This window comes from Felis catus, chromosome D2, assembly GCF_018350175.1.
Source record: "Felis catus isolate Fca126 chromosome D2, F.catus_Fca126_mat1.0, whole genome shotgun sequence".
Lineage (NCBI taxonomy): Eukaryota > Metazoa > Chordata > Mammalia > Carnivora > Felidae > Felis > Felis catus.
In genome coordinates, this window is record NC_058378.1 from 35,150,182 (window position 1) to 35,164,842 (window position 14,661).

The 14,661-nt window shown below is 36.1% G+C and overlaps 1 protein-coding gene and 1 non-coding gene across 6 annotated transcripts in view; one reads left to right on the forward strand and one right to left on the reverse strand.

Annotated features, from left to right (window-relative positions):
* Nucleotides 1-13,783, forward strand: part of ADK (adenosine kinase) — a 523,245-nt gene extending 509,462 nt beyond the window's left edge. For all 5 annotated transcript variants that reach the window (XM_045040997.1, XM_045040996.1, XM_019813326.3 and 2 more), the window contains one exon: nt 12,962-13,783. In XM_045040997.1, coding sequence (XP_044896932.1) covers nt 12,962-13,086 — 125 coding nt within the window. In that variant the 3' untranslated portion in view covers nt 13,087-13,783. The remainder of the gene's footprint in view (nt 1-12,961) is intronic.
* LOC111557154 lies at nt 10,637-10,743 on the reverse strand. The gene has a single exon (XR_002737013.1). It is a non-coding gene; the product is annotated as a U6 spliceosomal RNA (small nuclear RNA).
* Nucleotides 13,784-14,661: the final 878 nt, after the last annotated feature.

Consider the following 14,661-nt stretch of genomic DNA (forward strand, 5'->3'; position numbering starts at 1 on the left):
ATGCCTTATTTTTAGTATTATGTTTGGATTCCTTTCTGTTTATTTATCTTTTCTTTATTAAACATAAGAAAAAATCCATAAAGAGCACAAATACATACAGGCTAAATAACATGCTACTAAACAGTGAATGGGTCAACCAGGAAATCAAAGAGGAAATGAAAAAATACATGGAGACAAATGAAAACAAAACCACAATTGTCCAAAATCTTTGGGATACAGCAAAATCTGTTCTAAGAGGGAAGATTATAACAATACAGGTCTACCTCAAGGACTGAGAAAAATCTCAAGTAAACAACCTAACCTTACACCTAAAGAAACTAGAAAAGAAAGAACAAATAAAGCCCAAAACCAGTAGAAGGAAGGAAATAATAAAGATTAGAGCAGAAATAAGTGAAATAGAGACTTAAAAAACAATAGAACAGATCAGTGAAATCAGAAGCTCCATCTTTGAAAAGATCAACAAAATTCATAAGCTTTTAAACTCATCAAGAAGAAAAGAGAGGGGACTCAAATAAATAAGACCAGAAATGAAGGAGAAACAAAGCCAGCACCACAGAAATACAAAGGATTTTAAAAGAATATTATAAAGAATTATATGCCAACTGGACAACCTAGAAGAAATGGATAAATTCCTAGAAACATATAAACTTCCCAAACTGAATCAGGAAGAAATAGAAATTTTGAACAGAGTGATTACTAGCAATGAAATTAAATCAGTAATCAATCAACAGGAACGTCTGGGTGGCTCAGTCAGCTAAGCGTCCAACTTCAGCTCAGGTCATGATGTCACAATTCGTGGGTTCAAGCCCCACATCGGGCTCTGTGCTGACACCTCCGAGCCTAGAGCCTGCTTCGGATTCAGTGTCTCCCTCTCTTTTCCTCCCCCACTTATGCTCTGTCTCTATCTCTTAAAAATAAATAAACGTTAAAAATTTTTTTTCTTAAACAAAAACAAAAAACAAACTTTAATTCTTCCAAGTTCATAAAGTCTGTGTGGTACAGCTTTCTTATTTGATGACAACCAGAAAAAGCTAAGTCATTCTTTTTGTTGTGAATGAACAATATTGTTCAACATTGTTGAACATTGTTCAACATTGAATATTGTTCAACATTGAACACAATTCAACATTATTGTTGAATGAACAATAATGGAGTCTACTGGGCTTTTAGTTTTACCCACCATGACAACTATTGGTGAAGGAACTATATGTGAAAAAGAAAAAATTGATTTATAGACTTTGTTCATTTCTTTCTAAAATATCCCTAGCTCTTAAGTCTCTTGATTAAAGCTTTCTTACCTACTGACAATATTTATCACTTTTCTGTAATGACACTGAGAAAATTCTAGGTATTATATCTCTTCTACAGTAACTACATGAAATGGACAAATTAAGATAGGAAATTATATTGCCTTTTGCCCATACCAGCCATCCCACCTCTATGTGCTTTGACGAAACTAGCTTAGCGCCTCCTCTCTGCACAGTTTAAACCCATGTTGTGGGTCTCATCTCAGACACTACATTCATTTATGCTAAAATGGATTGTTCTCCTTAACATCAGGAAAAGAAAAATCCAAATGAAAGTAACCAGAAGGTAATAAGCGTTATTAATTGCTAATGGACAGAGGTTTATTCTGATAGCTCTGGATCTGTGATTGTTGCGAGATTCAGAGCCAGCCAACACTAGCCCTAGGAACCAAATTCATTGTCAGTGAGAAACCTTCACCTACCATATGCCTCAACAGCTGGAGACCTAAGGTCCACGAAATAACCCAAATTTCAGAAAAGTCCAGAGGTCATGGGATAAGCCTTCTAATCCATAGAAGGATTAGAAAGGAGTTATACAGATCCCAGAGAGAAGGAACCAAAGTAGAAAGGCAAGAACAACTGGCTCAGCATATGAGTTCCTGATTGGAAATCTATGTTGATATTTCTTATTCTTCAGTGTTACACCTCCTGTTTCTGTTCTCTTGACTATGTTGGAAGGCATATATACAGAGCCTTACCCTTCATTATCAAGATAATGTACTGATAAGGACCATAAGAACCAGAAAAAGGCACCAGGAAAAAGGGCTCCTAGGGGACTTTTCATGTGGAGCACACATGCCAAGTCAGCTACTTAAGATTTTCTTGTTGAATTCCTGATAGGCCCAAAGTCTTTACTAAAAGAGAGGAAACTTCTTTTTTGATATATATCTGCAAGCCATATTTATCTGCTATAGTGTGTGCCAACCACACTCTAAAATTCACCACATTCAGTGAATAAGATATGAATAAGCATTTTAGTTTCCTTGCTGACACAGTATTTGTATATATTAATAGCATACTGTTATTGTTGATATTTTTCTCTGCCTAAGAAAATACTTTATTAGAACAATATCCCCAAAATGTAAATAACTTTTAAAAGTAGCAGAAGACCAAAAATCCTTTAGAAGAATAGGAAAACAACAAACAATTCAGAGAAAGGGATTTGTTCTTTAGACATGTAAAGAGATGTTCAGGCATGCTTGGGTGGCTCAGTCACTTAAGCATCTAACTCTTGATTGCGGCTCAGGTTATGATCTCACGATTTGTGAGTTTGAGCCCCATGTCGGGCTGTGTGCTGATGACGCAGAGCCTGTTTGGGATTCTTTCTCTGCCCCTCCCCACTTGTGTGCACGAGCTCACTCTCAAAATAAATATTTTTAGATAAGTAAGTAAATGAATAAGTAAATAAATTGATGTTCAGCCTCACTCATAATAAGAGAAATGCAAATTAAAATTACACTGAGATATCATTTCTAACCCACTGGCAAAAATTCAAAAGCTTGACAGCACACTCTGTTGGTGAGGTTGTGGGGAAACAAGCACACTTAAACATTGCTAGTGGAAATATAAAGTGGAGGATTTGGCTGTATCTAACAAAACTGCTTCCATATTTACTCTTCTACCCAGAAATTCTACTTCTAGAAATTTATCCGGAAGATACACCCCCCTACACCAACACAAAAATATCTACACAAAAAAATACTGTGGCATTCTTTGTCATTGCAAAGCATTGGAAAATATATAAACATCCAGGTGATCAAAATTAACATCACCAGTGACTAGCAACTGGACATAATGTGCTTCAAAATATAATACCCTGAGAAGGACACAACATAATTTTGTAATATTCTGACCAGAAATGAATATTCTAAATTAAATCATGAGGAAATATCAGATAAACCCCAAATGAGAATATATGCTTCAAAAATGTCCCTGTCTCATAAGTCAAAGAAAGACTGAGGAAATGTTTGAGATTAAAGAAGACCAAAAGCACAAGAAACCCTATACTAGATTTTATGCTGGAAGGAAATACAGTGCTATGAAGAACATTATTGGGGGGCACCTGGCTGACTTAAGCAGTAGAGCATGCTGCTCTTAATTTCAAGATTGTGAGTTCAATCCCCACCGTGAGTGTAGAGATTACTTAAGAATAAAAAAAATCTTTAAAAAAGAATATTATTGAGTCTTTGACAAAACTGGAATATGGAGAGTAAGATTAGATAACAGTATTCTAACTGTGTTACTGAAGTTGATAACCGTAGTTGTATATGAGAATAGCCATATTCTCAGGAAGAAACACTGATGTATTTAAAGGTAAAGAGCCATGATAAATGCAACTTGCTCTCGAATGGAGAAAGGTTATATAGGAAAAACCTATATAAAGAGAGGGTATATATCCACAAAGGAGCAAAATGTTAACATTAAGTGCATCTGGGTAAAGGATATATAGGTGCTATTCACATTATTTTTATTCTTGCAACTTTTCTGTGAATTTGAAATTATTTCCAAATAAAGGTTTTTATTCAGAATATACTTTAGGTTAGGTAATAATTAAAAATTCTAACTTAGAGGGGCGCCTGGGTGGCTTAGTCAGTTGAGCATCTGACTTTGGCTGAAGTCATGATCTCACGGTTGGTGGGTTCGAGCCCTGCATCAGGCTCTGTGCTGACCGCTCAGAGCCTGGAGCCTGCTTCAGATTCTGTGTCTCCTTCTCTCTCTGCCCCTCCCCTGCTCACTCTCTGTCTCACTCTGTCTCTCGAAAATAAATAAATGCAAAAAAAATAATAAATTCTAACTTAGGGGCGCCTGGGTGGCTCAGTTGATTGGGCATCCAACTTAGGCTCAGGTAACGATGTGGTGGTTTGTGAGTTCGAGCCCCGCATCAGGCTCTGTCGTGACAGCTCAGAGCCTGGAGCCTGCTTTGGATTCTGTGTCTCCCCCCCTCTCTCTGTCCCTCCCATGGTCATGCTCTGTCTCTCCTGTCTCTCAATAATAAATAAACGTTAAAAAAAATTTTTTTTAATTCTAACTTAAAAAATTATATTCAGTGGAAATGCAAACTGGTGCAGCCACTCTGGAAAACAGTATGGAAGTTCCTCAAAAAACTAAGAATAGAACTACCCTATAACCCAGCAATTGCACTACTAGGCATTTATCCATGGGATACAGGTGTACTGTTTCAAAGGGGCACATACACCCCAATGTTTATAGCAGCACTATCTACAATAGCCAAAGTATGGAAGGACCCCAAATGTCCATCGATGGATGAATAGATAAAGAAGTTGGGATATATATATATATATATATATATATATATATATATACATACACACACAATGGAGTATTACTCGGCAATCAAAAAGAATGAAATCTTGCCATTTACAACAACATGGATGGAACTAGAGGGTATTATGCTAAGTGAAATTAGTCAGAGAAAGACAAATATCATATGACTTCACTCAAATGAGGACTTTAAGAGATAAAACAGATGAACATAAGGGAAGCAAAAATAATATAAAAACAGGGAGGGGGGCAAAACGTAATAGTCTCTTGAATATGGAGAACAAACTGAGGGTTACTGGAGGGAGTGTGGGACGGGGGATGGGCTGAATGGGTAAGGGGCATTAAGGAATCTACTCCTGAAATCATTGTTGCACTATGTACTAACTTGGATGTAAACTAAAAAATAAAATTAAATAAAAATTAAAAATTAAAAAAATTAAAAATAGAACTACACTATGACCCAGCAATTGCACTGCTAGGTATTTATCCAAAAGACACAAAAATGCTAATTCAAAGGAGCACATGCACCTTTATGTTTATAGCAGCAGCACTATCGACAATAGCCAAAGTATGGAAAGAGCTCAAATGTCCATCGACTCATGAATGGAAAAAGAAGATGTAGTATATATATTCTGTGGAATGTTACTCAGCCATGAAAAAGAAATGGAGTCTTGCCATTTGCAACAATGTTGTTGTAACTAGAGTGTATTATGCTAAGCAAAATAAGTCAGAGAAAGACAAATACATGATTTCACTCATATGTGGAATTTAAGCTACAAAACATGGGGCACTTGAGTGGCTCAGTTGGTTAAGCGTCCAACTTCAGCTCAGGTCATGATCTTGCAGTTCACGAGTTCAAGCCCCAAGTCAGGCTATGCACTGATAGCTCAGAGCCTGGAGCCTGCTTCAACTTCTGTGTCTCTCTCTCTCTCTCTCTGCCCCTCCCCCACTCGCACTCTGTCTCTCTCTTTCTCTCTCTCTCTCAAAAATAAATAAACATTAAAAAAATTTAAGATACATGGGAATGCAAGCTGGTGCAGCTACTCTGGAAAACAGTATTGAGGTTCCTCAAAAAACTAAAACTAGGGGCGCCTGCATGGCTCAGTCCGTTCAGGTCATGATCTCACGGTCCGTGAGTTCAAGCCCCACGTCGGGCTCTGTGCTGACAGCTCAGAGCCTGGAGCCTGCTTCGGATTCTGTGTCTCCCTCTCTCTCTGACCCTCCCCTGTTCATGCTCTGTCTCTCTCTGTCTCAAAAATAAATAAATGTTAAAAAATTGTTTAAAAAAAACTAAAAATAGAACTACCCTACGACCCAGCAATTGCACTATGAGGCATTTATCCAAGGGATACAGGTATGCTGTGTTGAAGGGGCACATGCACCCCAATGTTTATAGCAGCACTATCTGCAATAGCCAAAGTATGGAAAGAGCCCAAATGTCCATCGATGGATGAATAGATAAAGAAGTTGGGATATATATATATATATATATATATATATATATATATATATATATACATACAATGGAGTATTACTCGGCAATCAAAAAGAATGAAATCTTGCCATTTACAACAACATGGATGGAACTAGAGGGTATTATGCTAAGTGAAATTAGTCAGAGAAAGACAAATATCATATGACTTCACTCATATGAGGACTTTAAGAGACAAAACAGATGAACATAAGGGAAGGGAAACAAAAATAATATAAAAACAGGGAGGGGGCAAAACATAATAGTCTCTTGAATATGGAGAACAAACTGAGGGTTACTGGAGGGGGTGTGGGAGGGGGGATGGGCTAAATGGGTAAGGGGCATTAAGAAATCTACTCCTGAAATTACTGTTGTACTATATGTTAACTAATTTGGATGTAAATTTTTTTAAATTAAATTAAAAATTTTTTTAAAAAGAAAAAAAGCAAAAAAAAATTTAAGATACAAAACAGAGGGACATAAGGCAAGGGAAGCAAAAATAAAGTAAAAGCAGAGGAAGACAAACCATAAGAGACTCCTAAATACAAAGAACAAACAGGGTTACTGGTGGGGTGTTGGGTTGGTGGGGGGAAGGGCTAACGGGGTGAGGGGCAATAAGGAGGACACTGGCTGGGATGAGCACTGGGTGTTATAAGTAAGTGCTGAGTCACCAAATTCTATTTCTAAAAAAATAACTATATTTTGATTTAAAAAAAATTTTATTGAGAAACATTACAGTAAGTCAAATAAGCCAGACACAAAAGAACAAATATTGTGTGATCCTATTCATATGAGGTACCTAAAATAGGCAAATTCATAGAGACAGACAGTAGGGGAGCAGTTGCCAGAGGCCAGAAGTAGAGAATTATTGTTTAAAGAATATAGAGTTTCTGGTGAAGTGATAAAAAAGTTCTGAAAATCGATAGAAGTGATAGTTACACAACATTGCAAAATCTTAATGCCATGAATTGCACCCTTAAAAATAGTTAAAATATTAAATTTTAGGTTATGTATGTTGTACACAATAAAAAACTATCTTAGAATATTTATCCATGTGATAAAATGATTCCCTGTGATTCATAAAACCGAAGTTCTCTTTATTTAAACCATTTTACATAACTTTTAAGATTCACACACACACAAAAAGATTCACATCAGCTACTTTATGAAGGGTCCACTTATAATTGATTATATAACATCTGTAGTTCACCTCAGTTGGTTTTTCTAAATAGATTATTGAAAACTGTTATTCACCCAGGGCAAAGGTCTTAGCTTTTTTCTGCATCCCGGCTTTCCACTTGTCAAAGCAAATGTCTCTTCAGAGTACTTCACTTCAGTCATCAACTAGCTATTCTCTTAGAAGGAGGATGCTGGTGCTTATGCTTTACAAAAATATTTCATAAACATAAGCTTTCCTTTTTCTCACAAAGATCATACCAGAAGGAATGAGGAAAACAGATGTTGCTTATAAGGCTTCTAATAGACGTGTTTCCATTGTAAGCTGATCTGACTCTGAATTTGGCGTCTGCTCCATTCACTGTGTGGGCTGAGCATTTTAGCCTCGCAGCTTGGCGGAAAGTTAATATTGACCTTTGACTGTTACCTGAAAACTCAATGATAAAATACTCTTACTAAACCTCTTGAGGGAGTGACTTCACATTCTAAGCAAATGTCTTCAAAATATATCACTCCATTAACCAAATTAATTTTATTATTTGGTTGGGAATACTTATTTTACTAGATACAGAGCATTCCCCACATCTAACAGGAAAAAAGCTTGTGTGGTCAGAAAGGTAGAGAAGAAAGGACGTAAATCTCTTATAATGCTCTCTACAGGTCTTTATACCACAGCTTCTCAATTAATCTTCACCCCCACCAGGCTGCCAGGGCCTAGGGAACAGCCTGGAAGTCTGGCTACAGAACAGTTTCTCATTATCATCCATTCTTCTGAGTATTTGAGTCTGCTACAACGGTTCAGGTTTCCTCTGGAGGGAACGTAGCCCCAGATTCTTCTGTTCTTGACCTATCTTATTTGTAACTACAACACTTTCTCTTTTTTTTTCATCTTTTATAGTTTTATTGTACTATGGTATACAGTAAACTGCACATATTTAAAGTGTACATTTTTGCAAATGTTAACAGAGGCATACACCCATGAAACCATCACTATAGACATATCCACTACCCCCATGCTGTTTTGTAATCCTGCCTTCCTGCTTCTTCTCATCCACATCTGGATCATTTCCAGTTTGGGGAGATTACAAACAAAGCTTTTGTGAACATTCACTACACATCTTTAGTGTGAATATATGCTTTCACTGACCCTGGGTTAAATACTTAGAAATAAAATGACTAGGTCAAATGGTAAATGTATGTTTAACTTTTTAAGACACTGACAAATGGTTTTCAAAGTGGTCTTATAATTTTATGTTCCCACCATCAGTATATGAGGATTCCAATTCACCCACACCATTGATAACACTTGTTATGGTCAGTCTTTAATTTTAGCCATTCTAGCAGGTTGGCAGTAATATATTATTTGGCATTTGTTCATCTTCTTTGCTAAAATGTTAGTTCAACACTTTTGCTCATTCTTTATTGTGTTGTTTCTTGTTATTGAAGTGTAAAGTGTTCAATTTGACAAAGCCCAGTTATTTTTTCCTTTATAAAATTTTGTACTTTTTTTTTTTTAATATTCATTTATTTTTGAGAGACAGAGTGAGACAAAGTGAGACTGGGGGAGGGGCAGAGAGAGAGGGAGATACAGGATTGGAAACAGGCTCCAGGCTCTGAGCTGTCAGCACAGAGCCTGACGTGGGGCTCGAACCCACAGACTGTGAGATCGTGACCCGAGCCGAAGTCGGACGCTCAACCGACTGAGCCACCCAGGGGCCCCAAATTTTGTACTTTTTATGTCTTACTTAAGAGATTTTTGGCAAATTCCAAATCACTAAGATTTTCTATGTTTTCCTCTTAGAATTTAATGGTTTTACCTCTTACATTTAGATCTGTGACCTATTTCAAATTAATTTTTGTAGATGATGTTAAGTAAGGGTTGAAGTGGTTTGTTTGTTTGTTTTTTCAAATATGCCATCCAGCTGTTCTAAGAACATTTGTTTAAAAGATTATCTTTTTGGGGCGCCTGGGTGGCTCAGTCGGTTGAGTGTCCCTTCTTCGGTTCAGGTCATGATCTTGCGGTCCAGAGTTCGAGCTCCGCATCAGGCTCTGTGCTGACAGCTTGGAGCCTAGAGTCTGCTTCAGATTCTGTGTCTCCCTTCTCTCTTTGCACCTCCCCCACTCATACTCTCAATCTCTCTCTGTCTCTCTCTGTCTCTCTCTGTCTCTCTCTCTCTCTCTCTCTCTCTCTCTCTCTCTCAAAAATAAATATTTTTTTTTAATGTTTAAAAAAATGTTTAAAAAAGATTATCTTTTCTGCACTGGATTGTTTTGATAGTTTCATCAAAAATCAGTTGATGATATAGAAGTAGGTTTATTTCTGGACTCTGTGCAGGTGCATTGATCTGTTTGTTTATCCTTATGCCAATAGCATAGTGTCTTGATTATTTTAGTTCTGTGATAAGTTGTAACTAAAGGAATCTTGTTTTTCAAAGGTGTATTTTGACTAATCTTAGTCCTTTGCATTTCCACATAAATATTGGAATCAGCTAACAGTTTCTATAAGGAAAGGCCTGCTGGAGGGGCGCCTGGGTGGCCCAGTCATGTAAGCACCTGACACTTGATTTCAGCTCAGGTCATGGTCTCACAGTTCCTGAGATCAAGCCCCACGTTGGGTTCTGTGCTAACAGCATGGAGCCTGCTTAGGATTCTCTCCCTCTATCTCTGCCCTCCCCTGCTCACATCCACATGCTCTCTCTCTCTCAAAATAAGTAAACTTAACAAAAAAACTTTAAAAAAAAACGAAAGATAGGTCTGCTAGAATTTTTATTGGTATTACATTAAATCCATAGAAAAATTTCTTAGAGCTGTTAACAATATTGAATCTTCTGATCTACAGACACTTTATATCTCTCCATTTATGTAGGTTTCTTCCTTTTTCTTGGCATTGTTTTGTCATTTACAGTGTGTAGGTCTTACACTTTTATCAGGTATTACACATATTTGATAGTATGTTAAAAGTGATTTTTAATATCAATTTCTAATTGTTCATTGCTGGTATATCTTGCTATATATACACACACAGTATGGTGTGTATATAGTATGGAAATTCAGGTGATTTTTGTATAGTGATCTTGTACCCTGCAGCCTTACTAAACTCACTTAGTAGTTCCAGTAATTTTTTTCTAGATTCTATAAGATATTCTACAAAGGCCAGGAATTTCTTAATCTCAGCATTATAGACACAGTAAGATATTTAACAGCATCCCTCTTTCTACTTATTAGATACCAGCAGCACCCTCTACCCTAGCTGTGACAACCAGAAATCGCCAGACCTTACCAAATGTCCTCTGGTGGGGGGTAAAATTACCCACTATTGAGAACCATAGACATAGACAAACATGCCGTCTGCAAACAAAGACAACTTCCCTTCTTTTTCCATCTTAATGCCTTTTTTTTTTTAAATATGGAACACTTCACGAATTTGCTTGTTGTCCTTGTTCAGAGGCTATGCTAAGCTTCTCTGTATCATTGCAGTTTTAGTATATGTGCTGCCAAAGCAAGCACTTGATACCTTTTATTTATTTCTTTTTTTTCTAAAATGTCTGTTTAGGGACACCTGGGTGGCTCAGTCGGTTGAGCGTCCGACTTCGGCTCAGGTCATGATCTCGCAGTCTGTGAGTTCGAGCCCCACGTCAGGCTCTGTGCTGACAGCTCAGAGCCTGGAGCCTGCTTCGGATTCTGTGTCTCCCTCTCTCTCTGCCCCTCCCCCGCTCATGCTCGCTCTCTCTCTCTCTCTCTCTCTCTCTGTCAAAAAAAAAAAAAAACATTAAAAAAAAATGTCTAAAATGTCTGTTTATTTATTTTGGAAAGAGAGAGCAAGGGAGGGACAGAGAGAGAAAAAGAATCCGAAGCTGGCTCCATGCTGCCCGCTCAGAGCCCGACACGGAGCTTGATCCCACAAATCATGAGATCATTACCTGAGCCAAAATCAAAAGTCCAACACTTAACCAACTGAGCCACCAGGCGCCCCAACTTTTATTTATTTCTTTTGTTTGCCTTAGTGTACTGGCTAAAGTGTTCAGTACAGTACACTGTTTAAGAGCAAACATTTTTGTCTTGTTCTTGATCCTAAGGGGAAAACATTCCACCATCCACCATTAAGAATGATTTTAACTGTAAGTTTTTCCTAAGTGCCCTTTATCAGGTTGAGGAAGTTCCTTTGTATTCCTAGGTTGCTGAAAGTTGTTATTAGGAATGTATTTGGATTTTGCCAACTGCTTTTTCTTCTTCTATTAGATGATCTTATGGTTTTCTTAGTTATGGTAAATTACGTTGATTGATTTTTGAATGTTACACCAACCTTGCATTCCTAAGAAAATAATTTATTACCTTTTTTTAATATACTATTGGATTTGCTTTGCTAAAATTTTCTTTAAAATATTTGCATCTTTTTTTTCTTTTTTTTTTTTCTTTCTTTTTTTGGTATCAGAGTGATGCTAGCCTCAAGGAATAAGTTGGGAAGTATTTTCAGTTTTCTAAAGAGGTTATTGTATAGCATTGATACTATTTTTATTCCCTAAATATTTGGTAGAATTCACCGGTGACAACATCTGGACCTGAAATTCTCTTTATTGGAAGCTTTTTAACTATAAAATCAATATGTTTAGTAAGTACAAGACTAGTCAGGCTATCTATTTCTTCCTGAACTTTGATAACTTGTGTCTTTCCACAAATTTGTCCAGTTCATCTAATTTACCAAATCTATTGGCATAAAGTTGTTAATGTTTCTTTATTATTCTTTTAGTGTATGTAGATTCTATAGTGACATCACATCTCTTATCCTCAATAATGGCAACTTACATCTTCTCTCTCTTTTTTTCCCTGATCAGTTTTCCTATTAATTTTGTCCTACTTAGACTCCCAAATCCATCCTGTCAACTCAATGAGACTGTTGAACTCTCACTAGGTTGTTGTTTCTTGTGTTGTGGCCTGGTAACTCTCTCTAGGTGGTAAGCTAGAGCAATTTTATAGTTTACCCCATTTGTTTCCCTCCCTTCATGAATCTTTTACAGTATTTGAAAAACTTTCCTTCATATACTTTGTCTTTAATGTTAGTAGTTTCTGGAAAAGGATAAATCTGGTTGCTTTTATTTTATTTCTTTGTGGTCAGAAACAGAAATCCTTAACACTATTTTCTACTTTATCACATTTATTTTAATGTCAACTAGTCCATGGCACTTGACTATAGAAATTATTTCACAGTTGCTTCTGGGAGTAAAAGGGAGGTGTAAGGTCCTTTATAACTTTTCAGCTCTTAAATTTGTACTTGGAGAGATATCCATACAATAGAGTTTTGTGCAAAAGCATATGCTAGGAATAACAACACAGAAGGAATCCAGAGAGATGGAGTGAGGGAATAACTAATACCTTCTCAGCTGTAAAGACCCAAAATAATATTATTTGGCCGGTATTTCTTACTCACAACCTCTTAATCTCAAAACTAAAGGAAAGTGTGATTATACTTTTGGCTTACAAAGACTAGGATGACTTGATGGTGAATTGTCATGTCCCAACTTGAGCTCTTTAAAAGAAATGTTGAGGAAAACCTATGATGTTTGGGGGAAGAATTCTTCCACATGGACTCTAACACTTGGAGTTTAACACTTACTATCAAGACTGAAGAAAGAGATAGGTACATAGACCACTTTTTGGCCTGACCCAACATGACATTTCTGACGCTATTAGACAATACTCATGTTCTTCCCTTTTGTCTGTGTTCCAGGTTTTCTGTCTCAGCTGGTCTCTGACAAGCCCCTGACTGAATGCATCCGTGCTGGTCACTACGCAGCAAGCGTCATAATTAGGCGGACTGGCTGCACTTTTCCTGAGAAGCCAGATTTCCACTGATAGAAATGCAGGAAATCCAAGCCCAGTGGAACAGATACTGCCCTGATTGCTTCCTGAGAATTCCCATATTAATAAAGAAGAAAATTATCTGCCATCTTTTCCTACTATAATAATATTCATTCTTAATTTGGAGGGTACAGTAATTCTCAGTAGAATCTTTATTCTCTCAACAACCTAAAAAAATAATGTCTATTTCCATAGTTTGATAGTGCCACTTAAATGTTGATTAAACAGGAATATAACATTTCAATGGAAATTTTTATTTCATTTTCAATTACTTTGTAAATTCATGTGTATTTAGCAAATTGATCAGTTTTTTTACATTTCTGCTTTGAATGCAGATGTGATTTAATATAATAGATTTTTAAAAGGACTTAATTCTAAAACATCAATCTTCAGCTTTTTATACGAGTATACTTAATTTAGGAGTATGTGTATGTATATATGTATGTGTGTATGTGTATACATACATATATGTGTACCACATATATAAATGATAAGTGGTCAAATAAGGTACAGAAGAATTTATCTTGCCAAGTTATGCCAAATAACCTCTTTAGTGCATACTCAAACATGTAATAAACTTTGGATAATTAAATAATTTGCCAAATTATAAGTTATAGTATTCAAATTATAATCTTATATTTACCTATGGTACTCTGTAATTTGATACAAATAAAAACTTGTCATATAGGAATTTCCTTATGTCTTTGCCCTGTTCTCAACAAGATAAGGAGGTTAAGATCATTATTTAATACTGGGTCCTGAAATGATATCTAATTCATTGGTGATAGAAAAACAACATAATACATTGAAAAATAACTTAGTACTTGAGACCAATAAGTCACTGTTTTAAGGAAGAGAAAATTGCATAATAGAACCTCTGGAGTCAAACTTAATTGCCTTTATATAACCTGGGGCAAATTACTGAGCCTCTTTTACCTTCATTTTCCTTTCTATAAAATGGGATAATAACTCCATGTACAAGATCATTGAGATGATTTGAGAGAAAATACCAAGTATAAAATGCTTGCTTGCTGCCTGCCTAGTAAGTGCTTAATAAGTACCTGCTATTTTTATCATTATGATTATTATTGTTGAAGAAGAAAAAGGTAATATTGATAACATTGAATTCAAGCCATAAAAAAGGGTTCAAGTTTTTGTTTGTTTTATGTTTAGGAAAACTTTAAGGTATGCTATGCTTGCTTGTCTTTTTCTTTTTTTAATTGAGATATAATTCACATACCATAAAACTTCCATTTTAAAATGTACAATTCATTTCATTTTAGTGTATTCACAAAATTATACAACCATTACCATTTTTATCATCCCAAAAAGAAACACTGTATCTCCCAATTCACCATACTCCCCATCCCTTGGCAACTACTAATCTATTTTCTGGCTCTATAAAATTTGCCTGTTCTGGATATTCATAAAAATGGAGTCAGTATAATGTGTGTTCTTTTGTGTCTGGCTTCTTTCACTTAGCATGTTTTCATGGTTCACCCATCTTATAACATGTATCAGTTATTTTTTTATTTGCCAAATAATATTTTATTATATAGATATACCATA